This window comes from Bactrocera dorsalis, chromosome 2 (assembly GCF_023373825.1).
Source record: "Bactrocera dorsalis isolate Fly_Bdor chromosome 2, ASM2337382v1, whole genome shotgun sequence".
Lineage (NCBI taxonomy): Eukaryota > Metazoa > Arthropoda > Insecta > Diptera > Tephritidae > Bactrocera > Bactrocera dorsalis.
Genome location: NC_064304.1, coordinates 100,527,229 through 100,555,213, shown reverse-complemented (window position 1 = coordinate 100,555,213; position 27,985 = coordinate 100,527,229). Strand labels below are relative to the sequence as shown.

Genomic DNA, 27,985 nt, shown 5'->3' with positions numbered 1-27,985 from the left:
TCGCAAGAATCAATGGATTTATTGAAAAAACACTTCGGAGAGTAGCTAATTTCACGTTTTGTGCCGGTTAATCGGCCACCAAGATCGTGTGATATTATACCGTTACCTTTTTCTTTTTGGCCTATGCGACAAGCCCGCTTCGATTCAGGCCTTGAAGCAAAGCATCGCGCGTGTCATTCACAAGTTGCGAGTAACCGAAAATTGGACTCCACGGAATGGACCTGAGACGTAGCCGCGGTATATTTTTGAAAGAGGTAGCCTTTAAAAAATAAATGCCAAAAAATGTTCTTACGACTGATAGTAAATAAAGGGAATGCATTTTTTCGTCGATATAGGCTGAGTAATTTATATCCGACCACGCCTCGGCATGTCAACACTATTTCGCATTGTATGGGGGAATTTTTCTGTCATTGTAGGAACAACAATTATTTCAAGATACTAGAATTAGTATTTTCGAAAGTAATAGTGTTCGTTTTACTTAAAACTTTAAACATTTTTATTCAAACATACATATTTTCAAATAATTTCATTTATTAATTTATTTGGCTTACATCCACTATTAATTTTAGTTCACAATTATCTCCAGTTATTTAAATTTTTATTTAATTTCAGTAACAAACATTTAAAACATTATTTTCTGAAAATTTTGCGAATACATACATACACATTTATTTGATACATTTATATAGTATGTATACACAAGAGATTGTGCTCAACAACGCAGTAGTGAAGAAGGCACATAGTAGTGTATATTTGTAAAAAATAATTAAATTTTAGTGAGGTTAGACATTGATAGAGCAAATAATAAATTAAATAATTAATACTCAGAGCAATAATAGGAGTTGAATATTTACGTATATCTGTTAAATATAGCTTATAAAATATTAAAAAATTTTTTAAACGTAAGAATTATACAAATAATATTATATTTTTCGAATAATAATAAAAAATAATGGATTCAGCGAGATTATTGTGAAAATTAAATTAATTAAAGGCGAAAAAATTTTATTTTATAATTTTTATTTAATAAAACGTTTTAAAACAATTTTTTATTTATACTTTTTTAAATGCATATTAGTTTAATTTTTTTTCTTTTATAAATAATAAAACTACACTAAAAGAAATAATGTTTATTTTTTTTTAAGAAAAAATTGTGATTATCTTGTTTTACAGGTTGATCTTCGAAAGACCTATGCATTCCTGTGTGTTAAAATATATACGTATATTTAAGTTTTTGATACAATAGGCACTACAGACAGCATAGCCGAGAGAGTACATCGAGTTTTTATGTAAAAGAATCGACAGAATCGGTTTGGAGAGGTAGTATATATAACAATTGTTCAGCTAAAAGATGGACCCTGAAGCGCCATACAGATCGGCAGTAAGCTGATACCGACACTGCAGCTCCAAACATATCGCCGCTACATATCAACATTTGCGCTAAGCTATGCGCTTAATCGTGTTTTATCTCCGGCTGCAGATCCATCCAAGAGTTTAGGCCACTACTGGATATCTCTGAATCATTCAGAGGAATTTTAAGCTGAAAAATAAAAAAACAAAAAAAAAACTTTAGTTTTTTACTAACAGATACTGCCACCTCCACTTACCATGCCCATAATGGGACTACCGCCATAGAGGAAGCCCTTTTGCGAGCACACCGTCACCTCCAGTTCGGTTTGTGCGAGTTCAGCAGTCGAAATGAGATACTCAAATGTCGCCTCATAAACGGGATTGCAATTGTCCTTGATCACCATCGTTTTGCGTTTCGATTCTTTGCTACGACCTGGCAGTAGATAGAGTTTTACATAGGGATCCGGTATGCTAGATGGATCACGTAATGGCAAATACATGATTTTATGCACCGTAACGGAGAGTTTTTGACGTTGTACACTATAGCGTATGGAAAGTTGTATGCGACCGAGACCAAATTCACCGGCCGAGCTGGTCATATCGGGCATACGATGGGTAAGCACCGCTTCGCCCGACTCGAGGGCGGCTGAGTAAGGTGTGGTAGCGGGTGAGGCATTCATTGTTGTGACTTGTTCCTCGGCAATGGGCGATTCAATCGAAATGCGGCTAGTTTGTGATTGCAGATCCTAAGCGTGGAAATAATGAAAAGGCAGATCTATCAAATATCGCTCAAATTTGTTAATATATATAGGTGTATTTACTTTAGCGCTTTCCTGCGTGGGCGTTTTCAGTGAGCTCGAACGTGTTAGTGCTGCTGAGGAGTCTGGTGAACCAGTATTTTGCTCGGTCTCCTCTAGTATCTCGGCCGGCTTGAGTATGCGCAGCGACAGAGACATAATCAATTTCGATTCGGGTCCAGATTTCTGCAGTTGGAAAGGCTGTGACACCAACTCCATATTCTTTTTGGGTAGCAATAGATTTAACGGATAAGTGTACTGGCCAATATCATTGCCGGTCTTCTGATCGACAATGCGTATTTGTAGCGACTCGTTTTCCGGATTGCTCACCAGAAAGGTGAAGCCCTGCTCCCAAACCGGCGAATCATCACGCATAATCATGGCAGTTTGCTCTTTATGTTTGCCAACCATGGCAATTAGGTAAGGATCGGGTTTGGAGCTGGTGCGAGCTTGCTATTGCGTGGTAGTGTAGAAGATATATGTATATTGGTATGTTTGTTTAAAATAAACGTGTAATTAGTACCTTCAAGTTTTTGGCGGAATCGATGAAGACAGTCAGCAGTGCAGTGCTCATGGAAGTTACTCGCAATTGTTGGGTTTCCAATATCGCCGCTTGTAGATCGTTAGGTTCGGCAGTCAGTTTATACCATTGCATGCGTACATGTAAGAGACCGTGTTTGGCGTCTTCCAATGTCAGCCACTGTAAAAATAAGTAGTATTGAAAAACTATAGAAATAGGGTACTATTTGTTAATGTATTTACCGTATCTACTATGCCGCGCTTGATCACATTGAAAATCTCGATGGTGGCTCTAGAAGTTATACAAAATATTAGTGTCGACTATATTATATATTTTAAAAGTTTTGAATGAACTAAAGAAATCAAACAAATCGTGTTAAAAACAATGAAACTCGAATAAAAAATGATCTTATTGACGGAAAAGATAGTTTGGGCTCGTTGTGGTTAGTTTTTGTGAAAACAATTTAACTCTGGTATCATTTTGTAATAAAAGGGCCTCCATGGTAGAAAGGAGAGCACAGTTCAGACAGCATTGTAGGCGAGATGGGATAATATACTCTATATGTTTAGCCAGAGCCCATGACAGTAGGGATATAATATAGATGAGAGACCATCTCTGGCTTGCGTGTTAGGGAAGGCTTGAGTATTGTCCTTTATTGAATATTGATCATAGTCATTTGATTTTAGCAACTGCTGGCGTACGCCGATGACATCGATGTCATTGACCATAACAACCGCGCCGTTAGCTTTGCTTTCTCCAGGTTGGACAAAGAAGCTATCCAAATAGGTCTGTTAGTGAACGAGGGCAATACAAAAAATCTCCTGTCATCAAACAAAAAGTCGCTGCATTCGCGGCTTTTCTCCTACGTCACTGTTAACAGTCATAACTTCGAAAGCGTTGATAATTTCGTCTATCTTGGAACCAGTATTAAGACCAAAAATAACCTCAGCCACGAAATCCATCGCAGAATAACTCTTGTCAATAGGTGCTACTTCCGATTGAGTAGGCAATTGAAAAGTAAAGTTCTCTCTCGATGAACAAAAGCCAAACTCTATAAGCCGCTAATAATTCCCGTCCTGCTATATGGTGCAGAGGCTTGGACGATGACATCAACTGATGAATTGACGTTATGAGTTTTCGAGAAATAGGTTCTGCGGGAGATTTATGGTCCTTTGCGCATTGGCAACGGCGAATACAACAGTCGATGGAACGATGAGCTGTACGAGATATACGACGACATTGACATATGTAGTTCGGCAAATTAAAAGACAACGGATACGCTGACTAGATCCTGTCATCCGAATGGCTGAAAACATCCCAGCTCAGAGAGTATTCGGCGCAGTATCCTCCGGGGGAAGCAGAGGAAGAGGAGGACTTCCACTCTGGTGGAGAAGAACTGAGGACATCTTCTTAATTAATCATAAGTATGTTAAATTTCGAAAAACTTTCGGCAAACTTAAGAACTTTAAGCCATAAGCACATTTATAAAGACAAAATTGCTTTCTTGTTCGAAATAATACGTCCCTAGTTTAAAAAATCAGATTTAACTTCGAAAAATGGCTAGTTTAGTTTTTTTGTCTTTTATGGATAATTTTTATTAATTTGACCACTACCTATAGTATTATCTTCAGTACTTTTTGAGCTCGGTTTGTCAAAAAAATGTGGAACGCTTCACGATTTTGCGTGTCATCCTTGCGCAGGGGCCATGCTAATCTTCTCTGTATCGTTCCAATTTTAGTATATGTTCTGCCGAAGCAAGAACAAAGTTGTAATATTTTAGTGGATAATTATATTAATCTTATGACGAAAAAGCACATGAGAATTACAGCAGTTCAAAGTAGAAGTGCATGAAAAATGCATGCATTGATGCAATTGCTGCGATGTTGCAGTGTGTTCGTCCTTTAAGGGATGAGTCCGTTAGGTATAACTATTGAACGAACACCAGGAAAAGTATGTATGTGCGCGTATGCTGAGATTAATGTCACTAGGTAAAGCAATACTTCAATAAATCAGGTACTCAAGGGATGTTACCACTCACTTTATAAATAAATTAAAAATATTATTTTACGTTTATGATTGATTTGTAGCAGCACATACATTTGTATATTCAATGCAAAACCTAGCTACCCATTAACAACACACAAATTTGGTGTCCTTGACACTGGTTTCCAGGTAGCGCTTAGCTTAGCTACAAACTGTCACATACGTACATACACACATCACTTAGTGGACTTAGCGACTACTTAAAATACATACGTACAAACCACCTGAGTAACAGCATAAACAAGCCATAAGCCGCCTCCCACTTTTAAGCGCATATTTGTTTAGTAAGTGTCTACAGCTAATACTAAGTTAAGATATTCCACACACAGTTGATTTACTACAGAGCAAACACAACATCATTTGGGGTGTAAAGCGGCACTTAATCCATCGTGTCAACATAACCACAACAACGCACTTCATCTCAAGAGTCAACAAGAACAACACTTCATAATGATTTCGCGACGCGATAAGCTTTTGAACTTGCCTTGGGCTCAACAACGTTACGAACATCATCGTGCCAATCTCCGTTCAGCCAAACCGGCCATTGATATGCGTGCGCCCCCCATTTATTCGCACGTCATACTCAAGCCGAAGAAGGTGCAAAACGAGAGGGAGCGCCTGCAACGCATTGAGGTGGAGAATGTACGACTTTTGCAGAAATTGGGTGATATTATGAAGACGAAGCGTATGTCGGATTTGTGGTTGGCACCGCGACCCAAGTGAGTAGAGATTTTGTAGTGTAGGATCCTCAAATGTGAGCTTTTATATTTTTCAATTTGTATGAGATTTCCATATACTAGTTCCACTTTCTTTGTGCAGTTTCTTGAATCGCGAAAAACTATTTGAAACACGCCCTTATTCGAGTTTACCGAAACTGATTACCATCTATGGACCAACATCGCCAGAACTTGCGACGAAACCGACAAGTGCTTTGAAGTCACCGAATTCGAAATTAGCACATCGATGCCCAACTTGTAGCGGTAGACCCGAGCGTACGCAAGTGGTGAGTGGAAAAAATAAAGATAAGATTGTAGAAGAACTTTGAAGTTGAAGCAGGATTGCAACTTTATAATTGAAAAAGTCAAAAACCGGAAGTTCGGACTTTGTAGCTTTGTGTGAACTTTTCAAAAAACAATTGTATGCGGTAAAAAATGTACCACATAATATAAGATGAGACTAATTGAAGTGTCTCGCCAGAATGTATATCGTAGGATTAATCAATTTCTGTCAGAGTGAGCATAAAGCTTCTGAAGCATACTTGGACTGCAGACCGATGTAAAACCTTTTTTTTCATTAAGTTCGAACATCTGACCTTTAAAATATTGGGTCGAAAAAATCTTTTCGTAATTCTTTGCCATTTTCCACTGGAGACATTATTCCAACAGTGTAAAACTTTTCTGATTTATCGGAAAACTGTTATAAGTAATTTTCACAAGCTTCTATTGAAGCCAACTTTACTCCATTAAGGAAGTTCTGCCTACCGAAACAAATGGTAGTCCAATGGTGCAAAACCAGAGCTATATAGTGGATGTATCAAAACTTCCCAGCCAAGCTCTACCAGTTTTTGCCAAGTCATCAAAGATGTGTGTGTCTAGCGTTGTCCTAATGGAAGTCAAGCTGTTTTAGCTGTTTTTTTGATTGCTTGCTTCAATCTCATCAGTTGTTGACAGTAAAATATAGAATCAATCGTTTGACCAGGCAGGAGCAGCTCATAGTAGACGGTTCTTTTCCAAACCCAGCAAACAGTCAACATAGGTTATGTTCGGGTTTTATGACCATTTGTTGAGTTGTACTGCGCTTTTCGCACATTATTGTCTTATTTGATTCTCTTGTCGTCTCCTGTTAATTCGGTCTATTATATTTTTTAAAGACTATTTATGTGGTACCCAAACATCGAACTTCTTTTTGTAGCCAGCCTTTTTTTAAACGGTTCTAAACCATTTGATGATAAATTTGAAGTTCCTTAGCGATGTCATGGCAGCTTATGTGACGGTCCTGGTAAAATTTTTCCATAATTTCATCGACTTTTTCAACGATAGGTCGACCGGAGCGAGGTGCATTTTCCACATCGATATTTCCAGAATGGAAGCGAGCGAACCATTGTTGTGTTAAACGAACTGATACAGCAACGGCTTCGTGAACTTCACAAATTTCATTGCTGGCTTGCGTGACATTCTTCCCTTATTTACATAAAAATTTCAAAATATAGCGAATTTCTTCTTTTTTGAACAGCTGTAACTTTTTTCAACTTCGACATCTATTGACAAAATACGAAAATACTTTTTCGACTACCCAATATTTTACCAGCATTATAGGTACCACAACGGACCGGCGTTTTAGTGAGATTCTTCTTAGGAGCAACATTTTAAACTAAGCTAACCTAAATTAATCTAAGTTACTAACGCATTTCTTAACAGTGATAAATATTATTCTCATTTTATATCAAGGTCATTCCCGAGAAACGTATCCCTTGGGAGCCGCCACGTGTCTCACGGAATGTGCAAACTGAGAAGAATTGTACAACGAAGCGTTGCTTGCATTGTGGGCACCCTAAGAAAGCGGTTGAAATGAACGTGGATTCAAAGGAGGAAAATTAATGAAAAGGCTAGAAAAGATTGAGAATAGAGAGGAATATATTAACTTAAGAACGAGTAAGCGGATTTGAAAGAATAATGAGAAAAAGTGCATATAATTTTTAGCTTATGGTCAAGAATATACGCGAAATCATTGAAATAAAAGTAATAAAAAAATTTCGAAAACCAACTGAGATTCATTAAACAAAATGAAACACCAATAAAATAACATAATTTTGTAATATTTTGAGTTATGCGCTTCTATTGTGAAAATCTAACGTTATAAATTACTTAGAGAGCGTTTAGGTGCATAAGTAATTGCCAACCTGCCAAGTGATTCATCATCGCCGGTGCGATCCCAATCATACAGTCTAAACACCAAGAAGGTATGTTGTGTCACCTCAACCACAGCCTGCGTTTTCGGTAGTTGTGGGTGATGGAGTGGTTATAATTACGGTTAGTGGCATAATTTTACATGGTTGGAGCGAGCGAAAGAGAAAGAAGAGAGAGAGAGGGATATACAAGAACAAAAGCCAAATAAAAACTTTTAATATATTTCGCTCAATTGCTTTTACAATGTCTAAACACAATATTGCATGTACCGTTATACACAAGTATACCGTTAAATATATAACTAACAATATTTGCATAATTGCTCTACCAACTCCTGCTACTTGTGACGCCCATTTACATAATTAAATGAGTATAAAATAAAATTTTCATATAAAGTTCAGCGAGCTAAGAACTCTACCAAAATTAAAGAGTGTATTTTTATATACTAATTTCATTGCTTTGACTACTGCGGGCAAACGAACATGTGCTTAGTTACATAGTATAGGATGTAGTTTTTTTGTTTGTTTACTTTATTGTACAAATTCATGCAATTTTGGATTCGAGCTGAGACACAGAAAGGTCGGATGTCATGCTAAATACATATGTATGTGTTTGCTGGGTTTATTTGTAGTGTGTTTGTTGGAAGACAGAGATTGATGGAAGAGTGTGTTTTTAGCTAACTCAAAAACCATTTTTTGAAAAGCCTCTAGAGACTTAAACTCCAGTGGTTTCCTCAGAGCAATTTTAGAAATTTATACTTAAGTAAATATAACTTCTAAAGGCAATTGAGTTTAGAAACATTATCCCGAAAATTCGTCCAATTTATGGGATATATATAGCCGTGTTCTGAAATAAAATGTTACCTAGATTATCGATGACTCATCTGTTGGAAGAATTCGCCTTGATAAAAAATTTAGTCGCAATGTTAGTCTATTTTAATATCTACATATGGATGTAAACCGTTTTAATTGAAGACAGTTTACTACAAGTCATGCTCCCGATATTCGTTGCTACAGCTAATTTGTTAATTTCCAAAATTTAGAAGGAACTCTGGTATGAATGTAGATCCAAGGAAAGTATTTTGCACTTCGAGCTTTTAGGAGTCTTGGATCAAGTTTATTTAGTTTACACATCTAAGTTCGGAACCAAATGTCATATTTTTACTGATATGTGGGTATACAATACTCTATTTACAGAGAAAGCAGTTCAATAACTAATAAGGACTCTAGTATGAGTGTGGATCATAAGAAAGTTTTTTGTGCTACGAACTTTAAGGAGGTCGCCTAGCCCTATTGAGGCGGTGTGATCCCAATTTGGATCCAAGAACCTTTATCCTGCGTCAACAGACAGCTGTGCAGTCAATTGGCAGGTGTTCCGGAGTTTCAGACACCAAGTCGCAGAACCGGCAATTCGCGAAAGAAGCTACGCTCAAGATACATAACTACTTCTTGAGTTTACAAGTAGTCTGACTTTTTCCCTTGGGAGGTTGATTACAAATTTAAATTTAATTTAAAGGTTGTAAGTGGACAATCTCGTCAGCCAGTTCATTCCCGGTTATACATTTGTGACCAGGCACCCAAGTAAGGTGCATTTAGATACGATATGATAAACTATTCAGCCGTTCTATGCACTCCTGCATTAATATCGATTTAATCGCGTATACTGAAATCGCTTTGAGTGCCACTTGGCTATCGCTTAGTAGGTTGGAGGTTTAACTCTACGCACCGACTTATTGCAAAGTTCTCTGCTTGGAATATGCTCGGAAAGCTACCTATATGTTTGGAGAGTTTTGTGCGTGGTCCGTGGAGTCCTGCGCCAATTCCCTCCGACATTTTCGAGTCGTCGGTGTAGGACATGATTGTACTGTCCCCTAGCAGTAGCTCGAGCGTGGATCGATAGTTCCATTCAGTCTTATTGCTGCGGATAACATTAAACTTCCTAGTGAAGTTAACCCTTTTGGTAATGCTACCCCTTGGGAGAATGATCAGTGGCCATTTTGGTCCTTCATGCGTTGGGAAGAGATTACCTTACTTCTGCCAAATCCTTCTGGTATCATTTGGAGCAGGGTGTGTACCATACTTTATCTATGGAGAAAGCATTTAAATAACTACATGCGGACTGATGTATAGAGAAAATACTGAGCACTTGTCAGTTATTGTATTTTTAGTATCTTTCTTGGCCTGCTAAATTTAAACTCTTCTCTAGTTTCGAAAAAACCCGTTAGAATTTCTGAAGTCATATTGTACCCTATTGTTAGAAGTATTACAAAACACCGTTTAATGTGGTAAGATCTCCTACCGCCTGACTTAAAACAAATATTTTATAATAATAACGAAACATTTGAATAAAACATGGTTAAGTTTAACAAAACAAAATCAATTTTATAAAATAAAAACTTAAAAAAACTCAACATATTAAGCATATTTATACCAAAACGGGTTAGTAAGGAACATTTAGCTATTTTGGAATCAAGGAAGTAAAAAGCACAGCAAACGAAATCAAAATAAAGCAAATAACGGTATAACTAAAGAAACGCAAACAACATAAAACGAACTTCTAATAAAGGCGATTAGCAAACCTGCCCAGAAAATCATCGTTCGGACTACCGGGAATATCTGAATCCCACAGATGAAAGACGGCCTTCAGATCCAAAGTGCCGTCAGCAAAAGCAGGGGCCTACAAAAACATATGTTTGTGTAAATATGGCATAAAGTCGACAGCATTTTCACGGCGGCACGCATATAGTGCCGCCTCGTTGGCATATACGCGTAGGTACTTCGGGTTAATTAAAGTTGAAGTGACACCAAACACAAAAAGGAACGGAGTTTTGTACAAAAAGTGTTGGTGGGATATGGCATGCAAATAATATTTACGGTAGTTTTCGGGTAAGAGGCATGGAAATTCTTTAATTGAAGTGTAAATATAAATAAAATTAAAAACACGTACAGCGGCTTAGCGCTTAAGCAAGCTAGCGAACTACTCACGTTAATAACGGTAAACACGCATCGACACTTACATGTGTGGGTGTTCGTGGAGCCAAATGAGGTATGGGTGAGATGGTAATAATGGTTTATGGTATGAGTATGATATGTATGTGTGTAGGTACATATATATGAGTTTGTCGGTCTAAAGTGAGGTTTATTTTAATAAAAATGCGTGAAGTTGAATGAGTAGTATTTTTTTGAGTAGATTTTTTGAATTAATTTTTTTTTATTTGTAATTATAATTTTTTCAGTTTAATTTTTTATTAAATTTTTTTTTCTTTGATATTTTGATAAAAAAAGTTTTCTTTTTATTTTTTTTATATTTAATTTTGTTATTTTTTATTTTCATAGAATTTAATATTTTTTTTGTAGAATTTCACTTCATTTTAGTTGTTTTCCTTACAAACATTCATTTATTTATAATTTATATTTAATTTTCTTCTTATTTTTATTTTTATATTTTTATCTTTTTTTAATTTTTTTTATTTCTATAGAAGTTCTTTTCAATTTAATTGTTTTCTTAACAATTTTTTTTTATTTTTTTATTATCATTATTATTTTTTTTTTTAGTTATTTTCTGTAAATTTATTTTATATTATTTACGCATTTATTGCTTTAATTTGCTTCATTCTATTTATTTATTAATGATTATTGTTTTACTTGAATGCTTCTCGTTAACTTACCTGCCCAATCGCTCATCATCTCTGCCATTATCCATATCGAATACCGTTATATCAACGCTTTGACCCAGTTCAACAAATATTTTTGCCTTTTTAATTTAGTTTTTGTTTGTTTTTTAGTAGATAGTATGTTTCGAAATATTTTTGTATGATTTTTTTTCGTTTAGGAAATTGGTTTGGTTTTTGAAAATGCAAAGTGAAAACCAAAAATGAAACAAAATAAAAATTAGTATCAGGAGAATAGAACTATAGTATAAACATATATAAATACATACATATGTATGTAGATAGAGTAAGGTGCGATAGTTTGCAAACACTCACAAAACACTCATTTGGGGGTGTGAGAGGAAAAGTTTGGAGGTGTCCAAAAATTTCAAACAAAAACTGTTTAGGCATGCCAAATGTGAAAAATCAAAACTATTTTGCCAAAATTTTGTTTTTGATAACTCAGCTTTTGCAATGTGCGTGGAATAAATTTTTTTGTGTTAAATATTTAAAATGCTTCCTTATATGCTAGTTTTTATAAATATCATTAATTATTAGAAATATTGTTCAATATTATACATTTTATTTAGTAATATTTATAAAAATTTTTCAACAAAAAAAACTCAAATAAAAAAAAGCAGCAAAGAAAATTAAAAAAAAAAACAGCAGAAAAGTAAATAAAAATCTAAAATTTAGCAGCCAATTTGGACTTGTAAAATAAATGTAGTTTCTTAAAAAGATTTAAAAAAATATTCAAAATATTCAAAATATTATAAAAAGTAAAATGTGATAACAAATTGTATAATATTTAAAATATTATTTATATCAAAAATCAATAACTATTAATTTGTTTATCAATACGAGAGCAAAAACATACAATTTATAAGAAAAAAATTAAATATTCAACAAATTATAATACATATCTTTTTTTCTCTTTATTAATAAGAAAAGTTTCTAAAATATGTTTAAAAATTTTAGATTAACTTATAAAAAATAATATTTAAAATAAACTTTTTTAAAAAGCTAAACTTATTTTATGTTTTATTTTTACAAAATTTCTAAACCAAAAGTAATTAAAAAATAAACACATTTTCATCAATTATTTTACTCTTTTAATTTAAGAAAATGTACAGAGAAAGTATTTTTTTATAAAAAATAATAAATCAAAAAAGAAAATAAATAAGTTAATTTAATATTTTATAATAAATAAATAATTTACTAATGACACATTTAAAAAAAAAATAAAACTTCTTTTGTTTAGTTTTTATAAATTTTGTAAAAATAATAAAATATATGTAAGAAAAGTAAAGTTTTTTTAGATGTTTTTGTATTTTTAATCTTTTTTCCCAGTTAATTTTAAATAAGAAAATATATGTATTTATATAAACACTTTCCGTAATTTTTTTTAAAAAGAAGAAACTTCTTTAATTATTTTATTTTTTAATTGGTAAAGGTTTGCATAAAAAATAAATTAATTTTTCTTAGAATAATTAAATAAAAATAAATAAATTAATTAAATGAAAATAAATAAATAAATATTTTTTTTATTTTTCTTTAATTTATTTAATTATTAATTAATATTACATTTTTTTAGAATAACAATAACACACTGTAAAATTTTTATAAATTTTGTAAAAACAAAAATCTTTTAATGTTTTTTTTTTATTTTTAATTTTAATTTTTATTATTAAAACTTTATATAAAAATTAAAAAAAGTGAAACTTGTTTAATTAATTAATTTTATTTTTTTAAGGTGTGTATAAAAACAATATTTTTAAGAATAAATAAGTAAATAAATTTTTATTTTTTTCTTAAAAAAAAATTTTTTTTTAATTATTAATATTGCAAATTTTTTTTAATTAAAGGAAGTTTTCTTTAATTTTTTTAATGTTTGTAAAATTAAAAAAAATAAATTATAATTTATTAATTATAAATTAATTATAAATTATAATTTATTTTTTTGAAGAAGTTTATTTTTTTAATTTTTATAATATAATATTATAAAATTAGTAAAAATAAAAAAGAATCATATTTTTAATTTATTTTTTTTTTTTTATTTTAAATTTTTATATTTTTTCCTTAACAGTTGATTTTAAATAAAAAAAATAATTTATCTATTTAAAAAAAATTAAACCGCTTTAATTATTTTATTTTTTTTATTTTAAAGAAGTTTATAATATAAAAATAAATTAATTTTTTTTAGAATAAATAAACAATAATAAATAAATTAATAAATTTGAATTTTATTTTTTCTTTGAATTATCTGATTTTTTTAAATTAAAAAAATGTGTATAAAAGAATTTATTTTATATATATTCATTAATTTAATTTTTTTTAGTTTTCATAAATTTTGTAAAAATACAAAAATTAATATAAAAAGTTCTTATTTTTATTTTTAATTTTTATATACATTTTTAAAATTTTTAAACATATTTTAGAAATCGATAAGACAAGTAAAAACTTCTTGTTTTAATGTGTATAAAATAGTTAATTTTTTATGTATGTTAATTTATAAATTTTGTAAAATAATAAAATAAAATAAATAAACAACATAAAGTATTTAAAAATAATATTTTAAATACATTTAAAACATAAAAATGTATAAATATCAATTAAGAATCACTTACCTCGCACCAGTAGTCCCACTTTGGGTTCACATTATTCTCAATAATTTGCGTTTTGAATTCTTGTGCGCCCACATTGATCACTGCATAGGGATCTGACTTGCCTTTGCCTAAAACACCGATATCCTTCTTCATGAGATCCTTAGCCTCAATGACATGAATGCGTAGAATGCCCTTCAAAACAACAAAAAGAAAAAAATGAAACATCCACATTTTCCCAATAAACACACAACCTTGCTACGTACCTCCGGTTCTGGCATCTTCAAGCTAATCGCTGGCACCTCATTGCTCAAAGTTATTGGCAGCTTATTTGGCAAGACCATGACCGCACCAATTTGCTCCACAATAATGCGGCGCAACAAATCACTCAAACCGGGCATATCCATAAAATCGATAACACCCACTAAATTGAAATCGATATTCGGATTGTTGAGGAAAAATATTTGTAGGCCACCCACAAGTGGCATGGAACGTATGAGTGGCTTCATGACCACGCGCACCCAGCCATGTATTTGGAAGTCCTTGATGCCGCCCTTCATGCTACCCAAATAGAAATTGATATCGCAATCGCTTGCATAGAATAAATCTAAATCCATGATGATCTCGTTGCGATCGACATTCTTATCGTAGATCTTGACACCGCCTATACGTGGTGGTATCGTGCCCAGAATGATGCGATCGAAACGGAAGCCATTCATTTTATAATTAGCGAGTGCGAGCGCTACGTTCGGTTCGATGGTCTCTTTGACGAGAGTGCGTGCGAAATGGTTAGCATTGGGCCACACTTGCTTGAGAATCTGAGCGAAAGGGAAGTAAAAATAAATTTTGTGCCGGTGTGTTTTTAGGTATAATGAAATATGTACCTTATTAACCCATTCACAGCGTTCCACATCAGGAAAGTAGACCTGTAAACGTAATGCAAGAGTGTAAAAATAGGAGACAATCCGATCAACAGTTGTGGAAGAGATGATTCAAAGGAAAAAATATCAGGAAAGCTCGCTTCTTACAGCAGATACACCAATTCGTAAAGCGTTATGATTCTACTGTTCATTCTCGGTACTTTCTTTAAATTCTAGACTTGTACTCACCCACGCTGGCAGCTCATCGATGCGCGCCAGTATCACATCCTTTTCAGAGGCCATGGCCGAAGCTTTGGCAATACTGCGTTTATGCTCGGTGGTTTTGCGTAGTTCATCGCGCGCCACTGACAAGATTACCGGTGCGATTAGCCACGCGACACTCCAGCCCATATAGCCAACCAAATAGATGGAGCCCACAATAGCGACCTTCTTGAAAACCGTATAGATGATAGAGAAGATGCTATCACTGCTGGCGGATGTCGTGGCGACGGCCTTTTCGGGATTTACTTCCTTGCTAGCTGCAGCCATTTCACTTTCATCGACGGGTGTTGGCGGGCGTGCGGTCAGTTCGGCGAGCGGTGGACGTGGTATGGGCGTATTGGGGTCGTATACCTCGTTTGCCGTGGTCGACACAGGTTCTGGTTGGGCAGTGGTGGTGGTGGAGCTGACCTCCTGGGTTTCGGGGATATCTTCGATGGTGCTAAAAAGAAGAGCGCACATGAGATCGGCGTATGTGGAGAGTGCATTCTTGAATGCTTTATTAGTTAAATTATTTGTTAGAAGTCAACAAGCCAGCGTCGTGCTTTCCAAGTGAACTTTAGTGATTTTTTTATATGGAGTAAAAGCACAAGCTTACACATAAGCTGACGTCTTGTGCACGCAATCTACTGTGCCGTGTCTTAGGCTGTCGGCAGCTGTTCCAGCTTGAATTGAAGTGCTCAAAACGTTTATCACGCTCTCATTGAGTCACGCAATTTCGATTACAGACACCGCCAACAACAAATTGTGAAATAAGTACGCTTGTGCCTAATCAACCGACAAACTGTGTGACTGTTGGCGTGCTTTGCCGTCGGCTGCCGCGGTCTGCGGAATCTGTGTGGCGCTACTTAGAATTCTCTAGCTGTGCGGCGTCGCAAATATATTTATTTATAACCACAAACATATAAATATTTATATATAATGAGTACATAAGCATTAATAAAAGGCAAAAGCGTTAGGCGAATTTATCAGTGGCGAAGCTTTCGAGAAAGTCTCTCGCTAAATAATAATAAATATGAAAATTTAGCGAAAAAAGCTACAACAATTGTTTAGCAAATCGTATAAATAAGATAAATGAAAGGGAAAAAGAAAACAGTTCAGATAAATTAGCACTACAACCGAGAAAAATTCGTGATAATCGTGTGGCACATACATATAAAAATGTATGTATGTATGTATGTTTATACGGACAACTGTTTACATATGGATCACGATGAAGTCATCTCCCAGTGCCTAGCACAATAAAATTGACTTTGGCATACTTCGTAACATATTGTGATAATACTCGCTAAACAACGAAATAATTAAAAACAGAACCGATAAGAAATTTCTTTCGTAGCCACTGCATTGACCTTGAAATACTTACTTCATATAAATAAAAAATACATTTGGAATGTCGAAATATTTTGAGATGCCGGCAATGAATTATATAAGTATTCGTTAATAACAGGTCAAAGTCGTGGTCTGCCATAGATGGCGCTAGTAGAATTGACAACTGTTGGATCATTAGCTTGTGAATCAATATAAGTGAAGCAACTTTTGTTAATGTGAAAAAATGGATAAAAAGTAATTTCGCGTGTTGATAGAATATTGCTGTTTAAAGAAAAACAATTGTAACTTGGTTTATTGGCGAGTTTTCGGTCACTGTCTATGGTTGTTACCCACGAAAATATCAAAAAAGTCTACAAAATAGTTTTCGCTGACCGTAAATTGAAGTTGTTCGTGATAATAGGCACTCTAACGATATCAACTGAATTTGTACATCACGGGGCATCTACCCTTAAGGTGAATGGTAAAGTTGATACGACGGAATTCAGAACATGCATGGAGGATGTCTAGACGTTGGACATAATTTTTGCGAATGCCCAGCCTTCAGCCAGCTGAGACATAAACCTTTAGCTCATAATGCAGTACCTTATGAGACGTTGAGTAGCTGGGGTGGACGAAATCAGGGTTTTTACCAAACCCAAAGAGTTGTTGGATAAGGCTTAATTGGTTAGCACTAAATCCAGGTCTGCTTAGGTAGTATTGACCAAATTGTCATGGAATATCTCGTAAAAAATTCTATCTCGACAAAGATCGCTAGAGAAAGGCGTTATTGATTTTTCAAAAGCGGTTCGAATATTTATCGAAAATCCACAGGCATGGAATGATACCGGAAAGTATTCATCAGCTTACAGTACATTGTGGAGTAATTTCTATTTCGAAATGGAAACACGGTTTCATATCATTTAAAAGCAAGTGCAGAATCAGGTAATGACTGAAACAAAAGCATTCTTTCAGGATTTAGAGAAAAATTGTAGAGAACGAAAAGCTGAAAGAAGTAGATTACTTTGAGATATAAAATACCCGTTGTATACAAAATAGTCAGTTGTGAAAATATTTTTTTTTTTAATTTTACGCTTTTCAATTTGGATTAACATTTTTAAATCTTTTTTTCAGATAAGTTAATTATTTGGCAAAAAAGGTGGGGTTCATTTAGTTTAACGGGTAACACACCACTCCTTTGTCTCTAATAAAAGAAGTGAAGCTCAAAATTCAATAAGATCTACAGTAGACAATTTGAGAAAACAACAAAATAATTTTCTGTTTCTCCTAACGTGAAATAATTGCACTTTTGTTAGGTTTGTTTTACTTTCAAATAAAACGATTTGCGACAATAATTTATGAAGAAAGGCAGTGAAGCGGTGAGGGATAACAAAAACTGTAACAATTGGAGTAAAATTGTAATGACAGCCATCTTTTTTTATTTGCCTCAAAGTGGCGGTCGTAAAAAGCCGTAAAAAATGTTTACGTTTTTTATTCGGCTAAAGTAACAACAACATTCTGTAAGCCAGCCGGCTATAGTCACGCACACAAAGATCCTGGTTTAGATGGCGATGAGTTCTAATGGGTAAGGACTTACAATATTTATGCGTTTATATTTACAAGTACTATATATGTATATTATATAGATGCATATATTTCTATACATATGTATATTATATGTAGGTTTGTACTCATATCATTTAAAGTCTTCATGTGTGGCTAAAATATGTGAGCTTTCGTGCTTCAACGAATAAATAAATGCCGGTATGCAGCCACATATGGCAAACATAAAGGGTGATTTTTTAAGAGCTTGATAACTTTTTTTTAAAAAAAACGCATAAAATTTGCAAAATCTCATCGGTTCTTTATTTGAAACGTTAGATTGGTTCATGACATTTACTTTTTGAAGATAATTTCATTTAAATGTTGACCGCGGCTGCGTCTTAGGTGGTCCATTCGGAAAGTCCAATTTTGGGCAACTTTTTCGAGCATTTCGGCCGGAATAGCCCGAATTTCTTCGGAAATGTTGTCTTCCAAAGCTGGAATAGTTGCTGGCTTATTTCTGTAGACTTTAGACTTGACGTAGCCCCACAAAAAATAGTCTAAAGGCGTTAAATCGCATGATCTTGGTGGCCAACTTACGGGTCCATTTCTTGAGATGAATTGTTGTCCGAAGTTTTCCCTCAAAATGGCCATAGAATCGCGAGCTGTGTGGCATGTAGCGCCATCTTGTTGAAACCACATGTCAACCAAGTTCAGTTCTTCCATTTTTGGCAACAAAAAGTTTGTTAGCATCGAACGATAGCGATCGCCATTCACCGTAACGTTGCGTCCAACAGCATCTTTGAAAAAATACGGTCCAATGATTCCACCAGCGTACAAACCACACCAAACAGTGCATTTTTCGGGATGCATGGGCAGTTCTTGAACGGCTTCTGGTTGCTCTTCACCCCAAATGCGGCAATTTTGCTTATTTACGTAGCCATTCAACCAGAAATGAGCCTCATCGCTGAACAAAACACGCGCGCGAAACACATTTCGAACCGAACACTGATTTTGGTAATAAAATTCAATGATTTGCAAGCGTTGCTCGTTAGTAAGTCTATTCATGATGAAATGTCAAAGCATACTGAGCATCTTTCTCTTTGACACCATGTCTGAAATCCCATGTGATCTGTCAAATACTAATGCATGAAAATCCTAACCTCAAAAAAATCACCCGTTATATGGAGGAAGTGATTCTCTTATTGCGACAGCTTTCACAGTTATTTTTGAAATTCGCCAAAACGACCTTGAAGTGACAAATGTATGGGACAGCAAACCAATTCAAACTTTAGGAGAACTGTTAGGTTAGGTTCGATGACTTATTCCCTGAACTGCGTATACATATGTATGCATGTATATAGTTCTTTGTGAAGCTATAGAAAAGAAAAACTCCTGTTCTTGGTTTTATAGATAAGCATAAGGCTTTGTAGCCAAGATGTCTGTAGTTCGGTAAGATGTCTGTAGATATGCGCACCCAAGTGTTTAAATGTTAACCTCTCAAACACGAGGCAGCCAAGAAAGAAGTGTTGAGTTGTTTTCACCTCATCTTCTTCATTACAGTTTCTACAGATGGCGTTTGGTAAGATTCCCAACCTTACAGCATGGACAACAATAGGGAAATGGCCTGTCAAAAGTCGCACAATTAGGGAGAAGCTAGCCTTACTGATGGCAAAGAGGTCACAAGATCTCCTGTGATCAATCTTGCTTTTGCGATCGTGCAAGTACCGATGGTGGCCCGGCGCTGGCCAAGCTTCCGCGAAGCCCAGCTATATAGTAGTAGAACACAGGAGGAAATTTTACCGATGGCGGTTCTAAGGTGCCTTTCCTCTCACCAACCTTCCTCCCAAGTTTTGACCGCTCCGGAAAGAAGCTCACTGTCCCTCTCCTTCAACGGCTTCTTCCCACCTTTAACTTTCCCGTCGGTATTTGGACAGAAAAGCAGCCACCAGAGTTCGGTTTGGCGACTCCATGATCTAAGTGATCTGGTATGAAGTCAAAATGTGTGAGGATATGCGAGTGTTCAGATACGCGTTCTTTTAAGAATCCATATCCTCTGCGTCTAATGGCCATTTTCGCAATCATACACTTTCCGGCGATGTCTAAAGGCACTATGTTCAATATGCCGCTAAGTGCCATTATTGGAGTGGACCTTAGTGCATCACACAAGCTGATGAGCGCCGCCTGTCTCGAGTTTCTTTGCAAGTATGGTCTTTTGTAGAGCTCTCCACAACATAAAGACTCCACAGAACATAAAGGGCTTGACTATGGTGGCATAGAGCCAGAGCACCACTTTCGGTGAAAGACCCCACCTCTGGCCAATGGCTCCTCTACAGCACTATAGGGCAATCGATGCCTCGTTTGTCCTCTCTCTTCGATATTCGGCTTCCTATCCATGAAAAGGCAGCATGGACTCAAGTCTGCAACTAACGGGTGATTTTTTTGAGGTTAGGATTTTCATGCATTAGTATTTGACAGATCACGTGGGATTTCAGACATGGTGTCAAAGAGAAAGATGCTCAGTATGCTTTGACATTTCATCATGAATAGACTTACTAACGAGCAACGCTTGCAAATCATTGAATTTTATTACCAAAATCAGTGTTCGGTTCGAAATGTGAAAATCCGCTTTTTTATCGACAAATTTTGTTCAGCGATGAGGCTCATTTCTGGTTGAATGGCTACGTAAATAAGCAAAATTGCCGCATTTGGGGTGAAGAGCAACCAGAAGCCGTTCAAGAACTGCCCATGCATCCCGAAAAATGCACTGTTTGGTGTGGTTTGTACGCTGGTGGAATCATTGGACCGTATTTTTTCAAAGATGCTGTTGGACGCAACGTTACGGTGAATGGCGATCGCTATCGTTCGATGCTAACAAACTTTTTGTTGCCAAAAATGGAAGAACTGAACTTGGTTGACATGTGGTTTCAACAAGATGGCGCTACATGCCACACAGCTCGCGATTCTATGGCCATTTTGAGGGAAAACTTCGGACAACAATTCATCTCAAGAAATGGACCCGTAAGTTGGCCACCAAGATCATGCGATTTAACGCCTTTAGACTATTTTTTGTGGGGCTACGTCAAGTCTAAAGTCTACAGAAATAAGCCAGCAACTATTCCAGCTTTGGAAGACAACATTTCCGAAGAAATTCGGGCTATTCCGGCCGAAATGCTCGAAAAAGTTGCCCAAAATTGGACTTTCCGAATGGACCACCTAAGACGCAGCCGCGGTCAACATTTAAATGAAATTATCTTCAAAAAGTAAATGTCATGAACCAATCTAACGTTTCAAATAAAGAACCGCTGAGATTTTGCAAATTTTATGCGTTTTTTTTTTAAAAAAAGTTATCAAGCTCTTAAAAAATCACCCTTTATTTGTCTCGAATGGAGATGAATTCGCATAGCCGAAGAGGTCTTTGTACTGGCAAAATATTGAGTACAAACAGGGCTAACGTAGAATGGAGGAAGGTTGACGTATTTCAAGATAGCTTAAATGCTTTCGGTTAATCTCTTTCAAATATTAATACAAGACATAACTGAAATTTTTAACCCCAAAAAAATCGCTTTTGAAAATTTCGCGTTATCTTTTAATGCCAAAAATATGTGCGCTTGCATGTCAATGCACAAACAAATATTTGCAAGTGTCTTAAAAGGAAGATAAAGGTGACATATGAGCAGAGAACCAAAGACATCAGCAAACAATTCAGCAAAACAAACTCAAGCAGACGCGATTTAATTGAATTTCTGTATGAGTAATATAAAAAACAAAATAAATAAACAAATTATTATTTCAATACCGACATATTTGCGTACATACGAACATATTCTAAGAGGAGACAAAGAACCTTCAAGCACACACGAACTTGCACACGCTTTGATATTGACACATATTTCCTTTAAAGGTGACTCAACAAGTGGCTGCTTTCCAACAGCAACACAACAACAGCAATGAATTCTCAGTAGAGACGAATGCTTTTGCTATATATATACAAATATATATATACACCTAAATATACATATTCGCACATTCATGCATATCTACAAATTTATGTTTTTGCACCTGTTGCTTCTTTGGCCACATAAATCTTTGAAACAAAAGCAATATCCACAAGCAAAAACAAATTGGATTTCGTGCGGAAATTTCTAATGTGACAGAATTGTTGGAAACTTAAAGCATTGTTTGTGCAAACAATTTTGTTTATTATAAGCAGTATAAATATACTAACAACTATGAGCAAATAGTAGTAAGACTAATTTAAAAATTCTTAATTTATTCTTTAAAATCTACAAATGTAATCTCTCTTGGCCCCAATCCCGCGGTTTTTTACGAATAACTTCGCGTAAGCGACATTTAACACTCAAGGAGTAATCCCTGTTGACAAATTGGTCAGTCAGTCGGAATGAATTTGTAGTGCGCCACATCTTGATAATCGAAGAAAATTGACAACAAAACCTTGATTTTTGACTTACTTTGACGTGGTTTTTTCGGCTTCGGCTCATCTTTGTCACGATATTTGACCGATTTATCGTCTGTTTCCGAGTCATAAGCATACATAGATCCAAAACTCAGCGCCAATACTACGTGTCATAACAGACATTCACAGACGTTAACCCGACCATGTTTTTCGAAAAAATTGGGTGAGTTTTGAACCAATTGTGCTTTCACTTGTCTTAGGCCCAAGTCCCAGAGGTGATCTAATGACTGATGCCCAGAGCATAATCAAATTATGGAGGCAGCACTTCTCGCTGAATGGCAGTGATAGCATAATGCCAGGAGAAGGCGAACCCGATTGCTCAATCGATAACAATAGAGCGGACGTTCCATTACTCAACCGTGAAGAAGTTCGAATAGCAATTAGCTGTCTGAAGATTAAGAAAGTGGCGGTGGCCGATGGACTGCCGGACGAGCTATTCAAATACGACGGCGTAGAACTGATAAAGAGCAGGTATCAGCTTCTCTGTATAATATGATCGGACGAAAGCATGCACGACGATTGGAATTTAAGTGCGCTCTGTCCAATCCACAAGCTGCGCCAACTACCATGGGATAAGCCTCCTCAACTTCGCATATAAGGTTTTACGGGGCATATTATGTGAAAGATTAATGCCTGTCGTCAACAAACCGATTGGACCTTATCAGTGTGGCTTTAGGCCTGGATCATCAAAAACTGGCCAGATATTCATCATGCGTCAAATCTTGGAAAATACCAATGAAAAGAGGACTAATTTCAAAGCTGCTTTTGACAGCACAAAAAGGAGCAACTTTTAAGCCGGGATGTCTGAATTTAGTATTCCCGCAAAATTAATACGGCTGTGTAAACTGGCATTGAGCAATACCAAAAGCTTCGTTAGGATCGGAAAGGAGCTCTCCGAGCCGTTCGATACCCAACAAGGTTTCAACACAGATCTGAGCATGTCCTTAAGCTATATTTTAACGTTATTTGGTACTTCCGAGTATTAGATTCTCTGCCAAAAAATAATAATACGGATAAACAAAAATAATAAATACAAAATACTAAAAGTAAATTTAGCGGCAAGTTAACATGAAAAACGTACTAAGTACAAATTAGAAAAGTAAATTTTATTTTTGAAGACATAAACGCACTTCCATAAGTAAAGCTCTATGTAAATATATTAACTTTGCAAAAATAAGCAAAAATATTGTTGAAAATATCAATGAAACCGTTAAAAATTTAATAAAAAAACGCAATTTAATATTTATACTTAATAATAATAAGAAAAACTCAAACTTTCTTAACTGTACTTAATTAGTTTTTGCTGTCAACGCATCAATGCATTAATAGTACCGTTACCAGCTGAGTTAGTTAGTGGTTAAACAACAACAACAACTAAAACAATATTTGCCAAAGTGCCATAAAAGTGGGCGTGTCACGGGGGCGGGCATCAAACCATGAACATACACATCGTCCGAGCAGCCGCGGCAGCACGACATTAACGAAATTTTCGCGTGGCGGCGATCGCGCATCGCCAAACAGTCGCAGTCACGAATACAGTCGTTGCCAAAAGTATGTGTGTGTACTATGGAATTTTGGTTGAGTCGTTGCTTTGTTGTCTTATCGAAATTGTTCGGCTAGCTTTGCAAAGCCGGCGAGGATGCACGATTGCTATGAGTATTTGGGAGGCATCTGTTGAGGAAATTTCCGGGATGTAAATGTTCGCTGTAGAGTTTAGTGAAGTTAACGTTGTCGTTTTTGTTGTTGATGCTGCGGTTGTTGTTGTTGTTGTTGTTTTCGTTGATATTGACCCAATTTCAAAGCTCACCTCATTTTCGCCGCGTTTATCGTTGCCAGACAGCAAGTGATTTCTATTTCTTATGCAGTGTTGTTGTTTTGCTTGTTTTTGCTGTTTTTGTTCTTGGTAATGTTGTTTATGTTGCACGAAAGTTTTGTGTTTTTATGTAAATATGTATGTGTGTCAATAAAAACGACGTGTTTACACTAGATGTTATTGTTATTGTTTTTAGCGAATATTTATTGGTTTTTGTATTTGTGTTGTTTGCTGAGTTTTAGATAACTGTAAATTGCACGCAATCAAAACCAATTAATTACAGCACGTTGATGAAACATATGTTGGCAGCCGGCAAAGTGGCAATACGAAAGTGGCAATAAATATGCTGTTAATTACACATACACACACACACAAGCGTGCGCACAAAAGCAACGCTTTACCGTTATGTATCATTTCGCCCAGGCGTTGAAAACACAAATTAATCCCGACCATTTGACCAACAAGTGGTTGTTGTTGCTACTTTTCCACACCTACATACAATAACACACACACTCATATACATATAAGGATGCATGTATGTATGTATGTGGGCGTTGACATGCTTTTGCAGCGTTTGTTTACATTTTCACGGACATTTGCATTCTTATATGCGTTGGGTTACCGTTGATTTGTGTTTGTGTGCGTGAGCCTGTTCTGGTGGCCACTTAATTGGGTCATAATGAAATTAAACAGACGCCTTTCTCGACGATCAACATATGGTAATCGATTACTTGGAATTTTTGGTTTTTTGCAACTTTTAAAATTAATTAGAAAAATCACACGAAAGTTTTCGAAAATGAAATATTTGAAGAATTCAAATATATTATGATGGATTTTATAAGATTTTCAACATGCTTAAAGAAAAAACAAAAAAAGTCATCACTGTTATAGATAAAAAGCCATGCCAAATTTGATGCAGAAATCTCGTCAAATGAAAAAGTTTTCTATACAAGCACTTGATGCCTATTGTTCAATTTGTATGACAGCTACATGAAATAGTCGTCCGATCTAAAAAAATTTTACGGAGATTAAAGTGTTGTCTTGGACAATAATCTGTGCAAAATTTCGTGAAGATATCTCGTCAAATAAAAAAGTTTTCATACAAAGGCTTGATTTTGATCGGTCAGTTGGTATGGTAGCTATATGCTATTGTTGTCTAATATCGACCGTTCTGACAAATTAGCTGCTTCTTGCGAAAGAAATGACGTGTGCGGAATTTTAGATCGATATCTCGAAAATTGTGCGACTTTGTTCGGTATATACATATGTATATAGGGTCAGACAAAGGGGCCGAAAGATATACTAGACTACATGGTTAAATCGACTCACTCCCCCGTTATGCTAATTATTTATATATGTATATACTTTACAAAGTCTTCGACGTTTCTTTCTGGGTATTTCAAATGAGTAATAGCGTACACTTGAACCTTTAGGGGACTTTCGCTCCCCAAAAGTCTTCAAAAATATACAATTTCGAAAGCAGAAAAGAAAGCTCTTTTAACACAGAGAGATTCAGGACTTTCAGCACAACCCTTACTTCAGACACAGGTTTTAACACAGTGAAATCCAGCACTTTCTCTCAGCACAACTCTTAGCTCAGAATTTTTTTTATACCGAAGCAAACTAACTCCTAAAATATTCTAAAAATTGTCATCTCTTCAAAACTTTTATAAGATTTTGTTAAAAATGCAATCAACACAACTTTCTACTCCGCTGAAAACAAAAATTATCTTTCTGCACAACTTTGAAGAAACTAGAAAGTAAAGTCGTTAAAGACTGTGGGCGAACGCTCAGCAACGCTGACGAATACGTACGTATATAATAAACTCACGCTGTGTGTTCGGCAGAAGCAATATGAAAACAAATAATATAGAACAATGAATGTTAAGGCAACCAAATGAGGTGGCACCTAACCTTACAAATATATTAAAACGATTTTTTTCTGTATTTCTCTTCTGATATCAATCAAGTTTCGTTTATTGAAATTACCAAGGAAAGCAAAAGAAAGAAAAATGTCTAGCTTTGCCAAAAGGAAATAGGTCGAGAGGTAAATGAGCTTTACACTAAGGCTTCATAGGAAGAAAAGGAAGCAAAAATAAAGTACAACATGGAAAGGTAAAAATTTACTGTGTTTCGAAGATTATTTAGTTCTAAGGGTGATCCACGCAGAAGTACTTTTTTCAATGACATTTTTTTGACAATTCACGCGTCAGTCATGTTCAGCTGTCCTGATAAAGCGGTTCAGTGTTGAAGTTGGCTCAAAAAATGGAATATGATTAGCTGTTGTCATCAAACGAAATTACTTAGTGAACGGCCCTATAAAAGGAGACACTTAATTCAGCTTTCTTTTCTATTCTATTCAATCAGTAGCTCGTGAAGATACCTACGGTTGAGCTAAAAGCCATTAAAAGTGTAAAATCAAGATTATGTTGCAAGTTTTCTTCGGTTAACGAGTTGTGGTGTACTCCGAATTCCTTCCGACCGGCCAAACTGTCAACAAGGAATACTTTTTGAGTGTTATGCGTCGTTTGAGCAAAGTTGTCCGTAAAAAGAGGTAGGAATTATGGGTCGACAACTTTAGGTTTTCGCACCACAATAATGCACCGTCTTAAACTGCATTGATCCTACGCGAGTTTTTCGCCAAATTTTCAACCAATATCGGTCCATAACCGTCGTATTCGCCTGATTTAGCTCCGTGTGACTTCTGGCTATTCAGAAAACTCAAACGACTGTTCCGCTTGAAGATATCAAACGTAAATCGCTGCGCACATTGAAAGCTATGCCGGAAATTGACTTTAACAACTGCTTCAAGGATTTGAAAAAAAAAAAAACGTTGGCACAAGTGTATTGGGGCCAAGTGGGAATTAATTTGAGGGGACGACATAGAGTTTGAAGAAATATTAAGAATTTCGAATTATGAACAAAGTCTTACGAGATTTTGCTCATAATTGTATTCCATAGACTATTTAAATTCTTAAAATAAAATGTTTTTCACTCAAACACTATTTTTAAAAATGTTCTTTATGTGCTTTAATGCTAAAAATATTTTGATATTTTAATTTTAATTTATGTTTAATTTCGCACACTTTATTGCCTTTCGAATTGCCAAACTTTGCCGCCTCCGCGTTTTATTTTTCAACGCCGCTCTCTGGCAGAAACAAATTCACATTTCGCCTTCAATATTTTTTTGCTTTTCCTCATTATAACAATTGACGTAGCACAAGGCGGTTGAATAAAATGGATTTCATTAGTTTTATTACAAAGCAGAAGCGGTTTTGTTGTTCTCGATGTTTGTGTATTAAAATTCCGAAAGCGTCGACCGAAACTACCAAAAACAAGACGAGAAAAGAAAAACGTACGAAAAAAAGGAACCGGCTTTGTAAAACAAACAATACGTCAATGTAAATTTATATACTACAGCACTTTTCTTGGTTTCTGCTCTTTTGTTAGAGCTTCACTTCTGGTTACCTGCGCGCACAGAAAGCCGCACAATGCACCAGCGAAGCCGAAAATCCACGGGCCACAACACAAAAACCTTTACGCGATACGTTTTGTACTATTATATATAAAGAGTTAATATATATGTATGTATGTATATCAGAGGGTAAGTTTGACTTTTAACTTTGGCGCTAAGCAAACAATGAATCAACGCAGAACTACAGCGAAGCCGTCGAGCCTACGAGCGAAGAACAAAGAACAAAGCGCACAACACATCGACCGAGTTGAAACTGAAGAAAACCGAAAGATTGTTGTAGCAAGCGCATAAACTTTGTGGCTTTAAGATTTATTTCGCTGAAAAGCACTAAAAGAAAACTTTATGATTTGAGTGAAAGCTTAC

At 35.4% G+C, this 27,985-nt stretch overlaps 2 protein-coding genes and 1 non-coding gene across 6 annotated transcripts; 1 reads left to right on the top strand and 2 right to left on the bottom strand.

Annotated features, from left to right (window-relative positions):
- Positions 1-589: 589 nt before the first annotated feature.
- On the bottom strand, positions 590-27,889 carry LOC105226063 (extended synaptotagmin-2-B). Of its 4 annotated transcripts, XM_049449055.1 has the most exons (12): positions 27,616-27,889; positions 24,142-24,393; positions 14,978-15,449; positions 14,753-14,794; positions 14,135-14,686; positions 13,893-14,063; positions 11,284-11,369; positions 2,910-2,958; positions 2,671-2,847; positions 2,172-2,600; positions 1,608-2,096; positions 590-1,540 (listed from the first exon to the last, which is right to left on the bottom strand). In XM_049449055.1, the coding sequence occupies exons 2-12, from the start codon at positions 24,144-24,146 to the stop codon at positions 1,454-1,456; spliced, it is 2,559 nt and encodes an 852-aa protein (XP_049305012.1). In that variant the 5' UTR covers positions 24,147-24,393; positions 27,616-27,889; the 3' UTR covers positions 590-1,453. The 4 variants fall into 4 exon arrangements, with proteins under 4 accessions (XP_049305012.1, XP_049305010.1, XP_049305011.1 ...); XM_049449053.1 differs by lacking the exons at positions 11,284-11,369; positions 24,142-24,393; positions 27,616-27,889 and adding exons at positions 10,195-10,292; positions 23,781-24,115; XM_049449054.1 differs by lacking the exons at positions 11,284-11,369; positions 24,142-24,393; positions 27,616-27,889 and adding exons at positions 7,610-7,695; positions 23,781-24,115.
- LOC125776530 (uncharacterized) lies at positions 2,965-7,603 on the top strand. The gene is made up of 3 exons (XM_049449056.1): positions 2,965-5,429; positions 5,530-5,713; positions 7,158-7,603. Exons 1-3 carry the CDS (start codon positions 5,161-5,163, stop codon positions 7,305-7,307), a joined length of 603 nt encoding a protein of 200 aa, XP_049305013.1. The 5' UTR covers positions 2,965-5,160; the 3' UTR covers positions 7,308-7,603.
- Positions 4,323-4,429, bottom strand: LOC125776936 (U6 spliceosomal RNA). The gene has a single exon (XR_007422050.1). It is a non-coding gene; the product is annotated as a U6 spliceosomal RNA (small nuclear RNA).
- Positions 27,890-27,985: the final 96 nt, after the last annotated feature.

Bases quoted from the DNA above. Each gene is read 5' to 3' on its own strand.
- LOC125776530 (XM_049449056.1), top strand. From the start codon at position 5,161: ATGATTTCGCGACGCGATAAGCTTTTGAACTTGCCTTGGGCTCAACAA. The intron at 5,430-5,529 runs GTGAGTAGAGAT...TTCTTTGTGCAG, and splicing joins TGGTTGGCACCGCGACCCAA to TTTCTTGAATCGCGAAAAAC. The intron at 5,714-7,157 runs GTGAGTGGAAAA...TTTTATATCAAG, and splicing joins GACCCGAGCGTACGCAAGTG to GTCATTCCCGAGAAACGTAT.
- LOC105226063 (XM_049449053.1), bottom strand. From the start codon at position 23,845: ATGCGCGATCGCCGCCACGCGAAAATTTCGTTAATGTCGTGCTGCCGC. The intron at 14,795-14,977 runs GTGAGTACAAGT...TTACGTTTACAG, and splicing joins TCGATGAGCTGCCAGCGTGG to GTCTACTTTCCTGATGTGGA. The intron at 14,687-14,752 runs GTACATATTTCA...CCTTTCGCTCAG, and splicing joins GCTGTGAATGGGTTAATAAG to ATTCTCAAGCAAGTGTGGCC.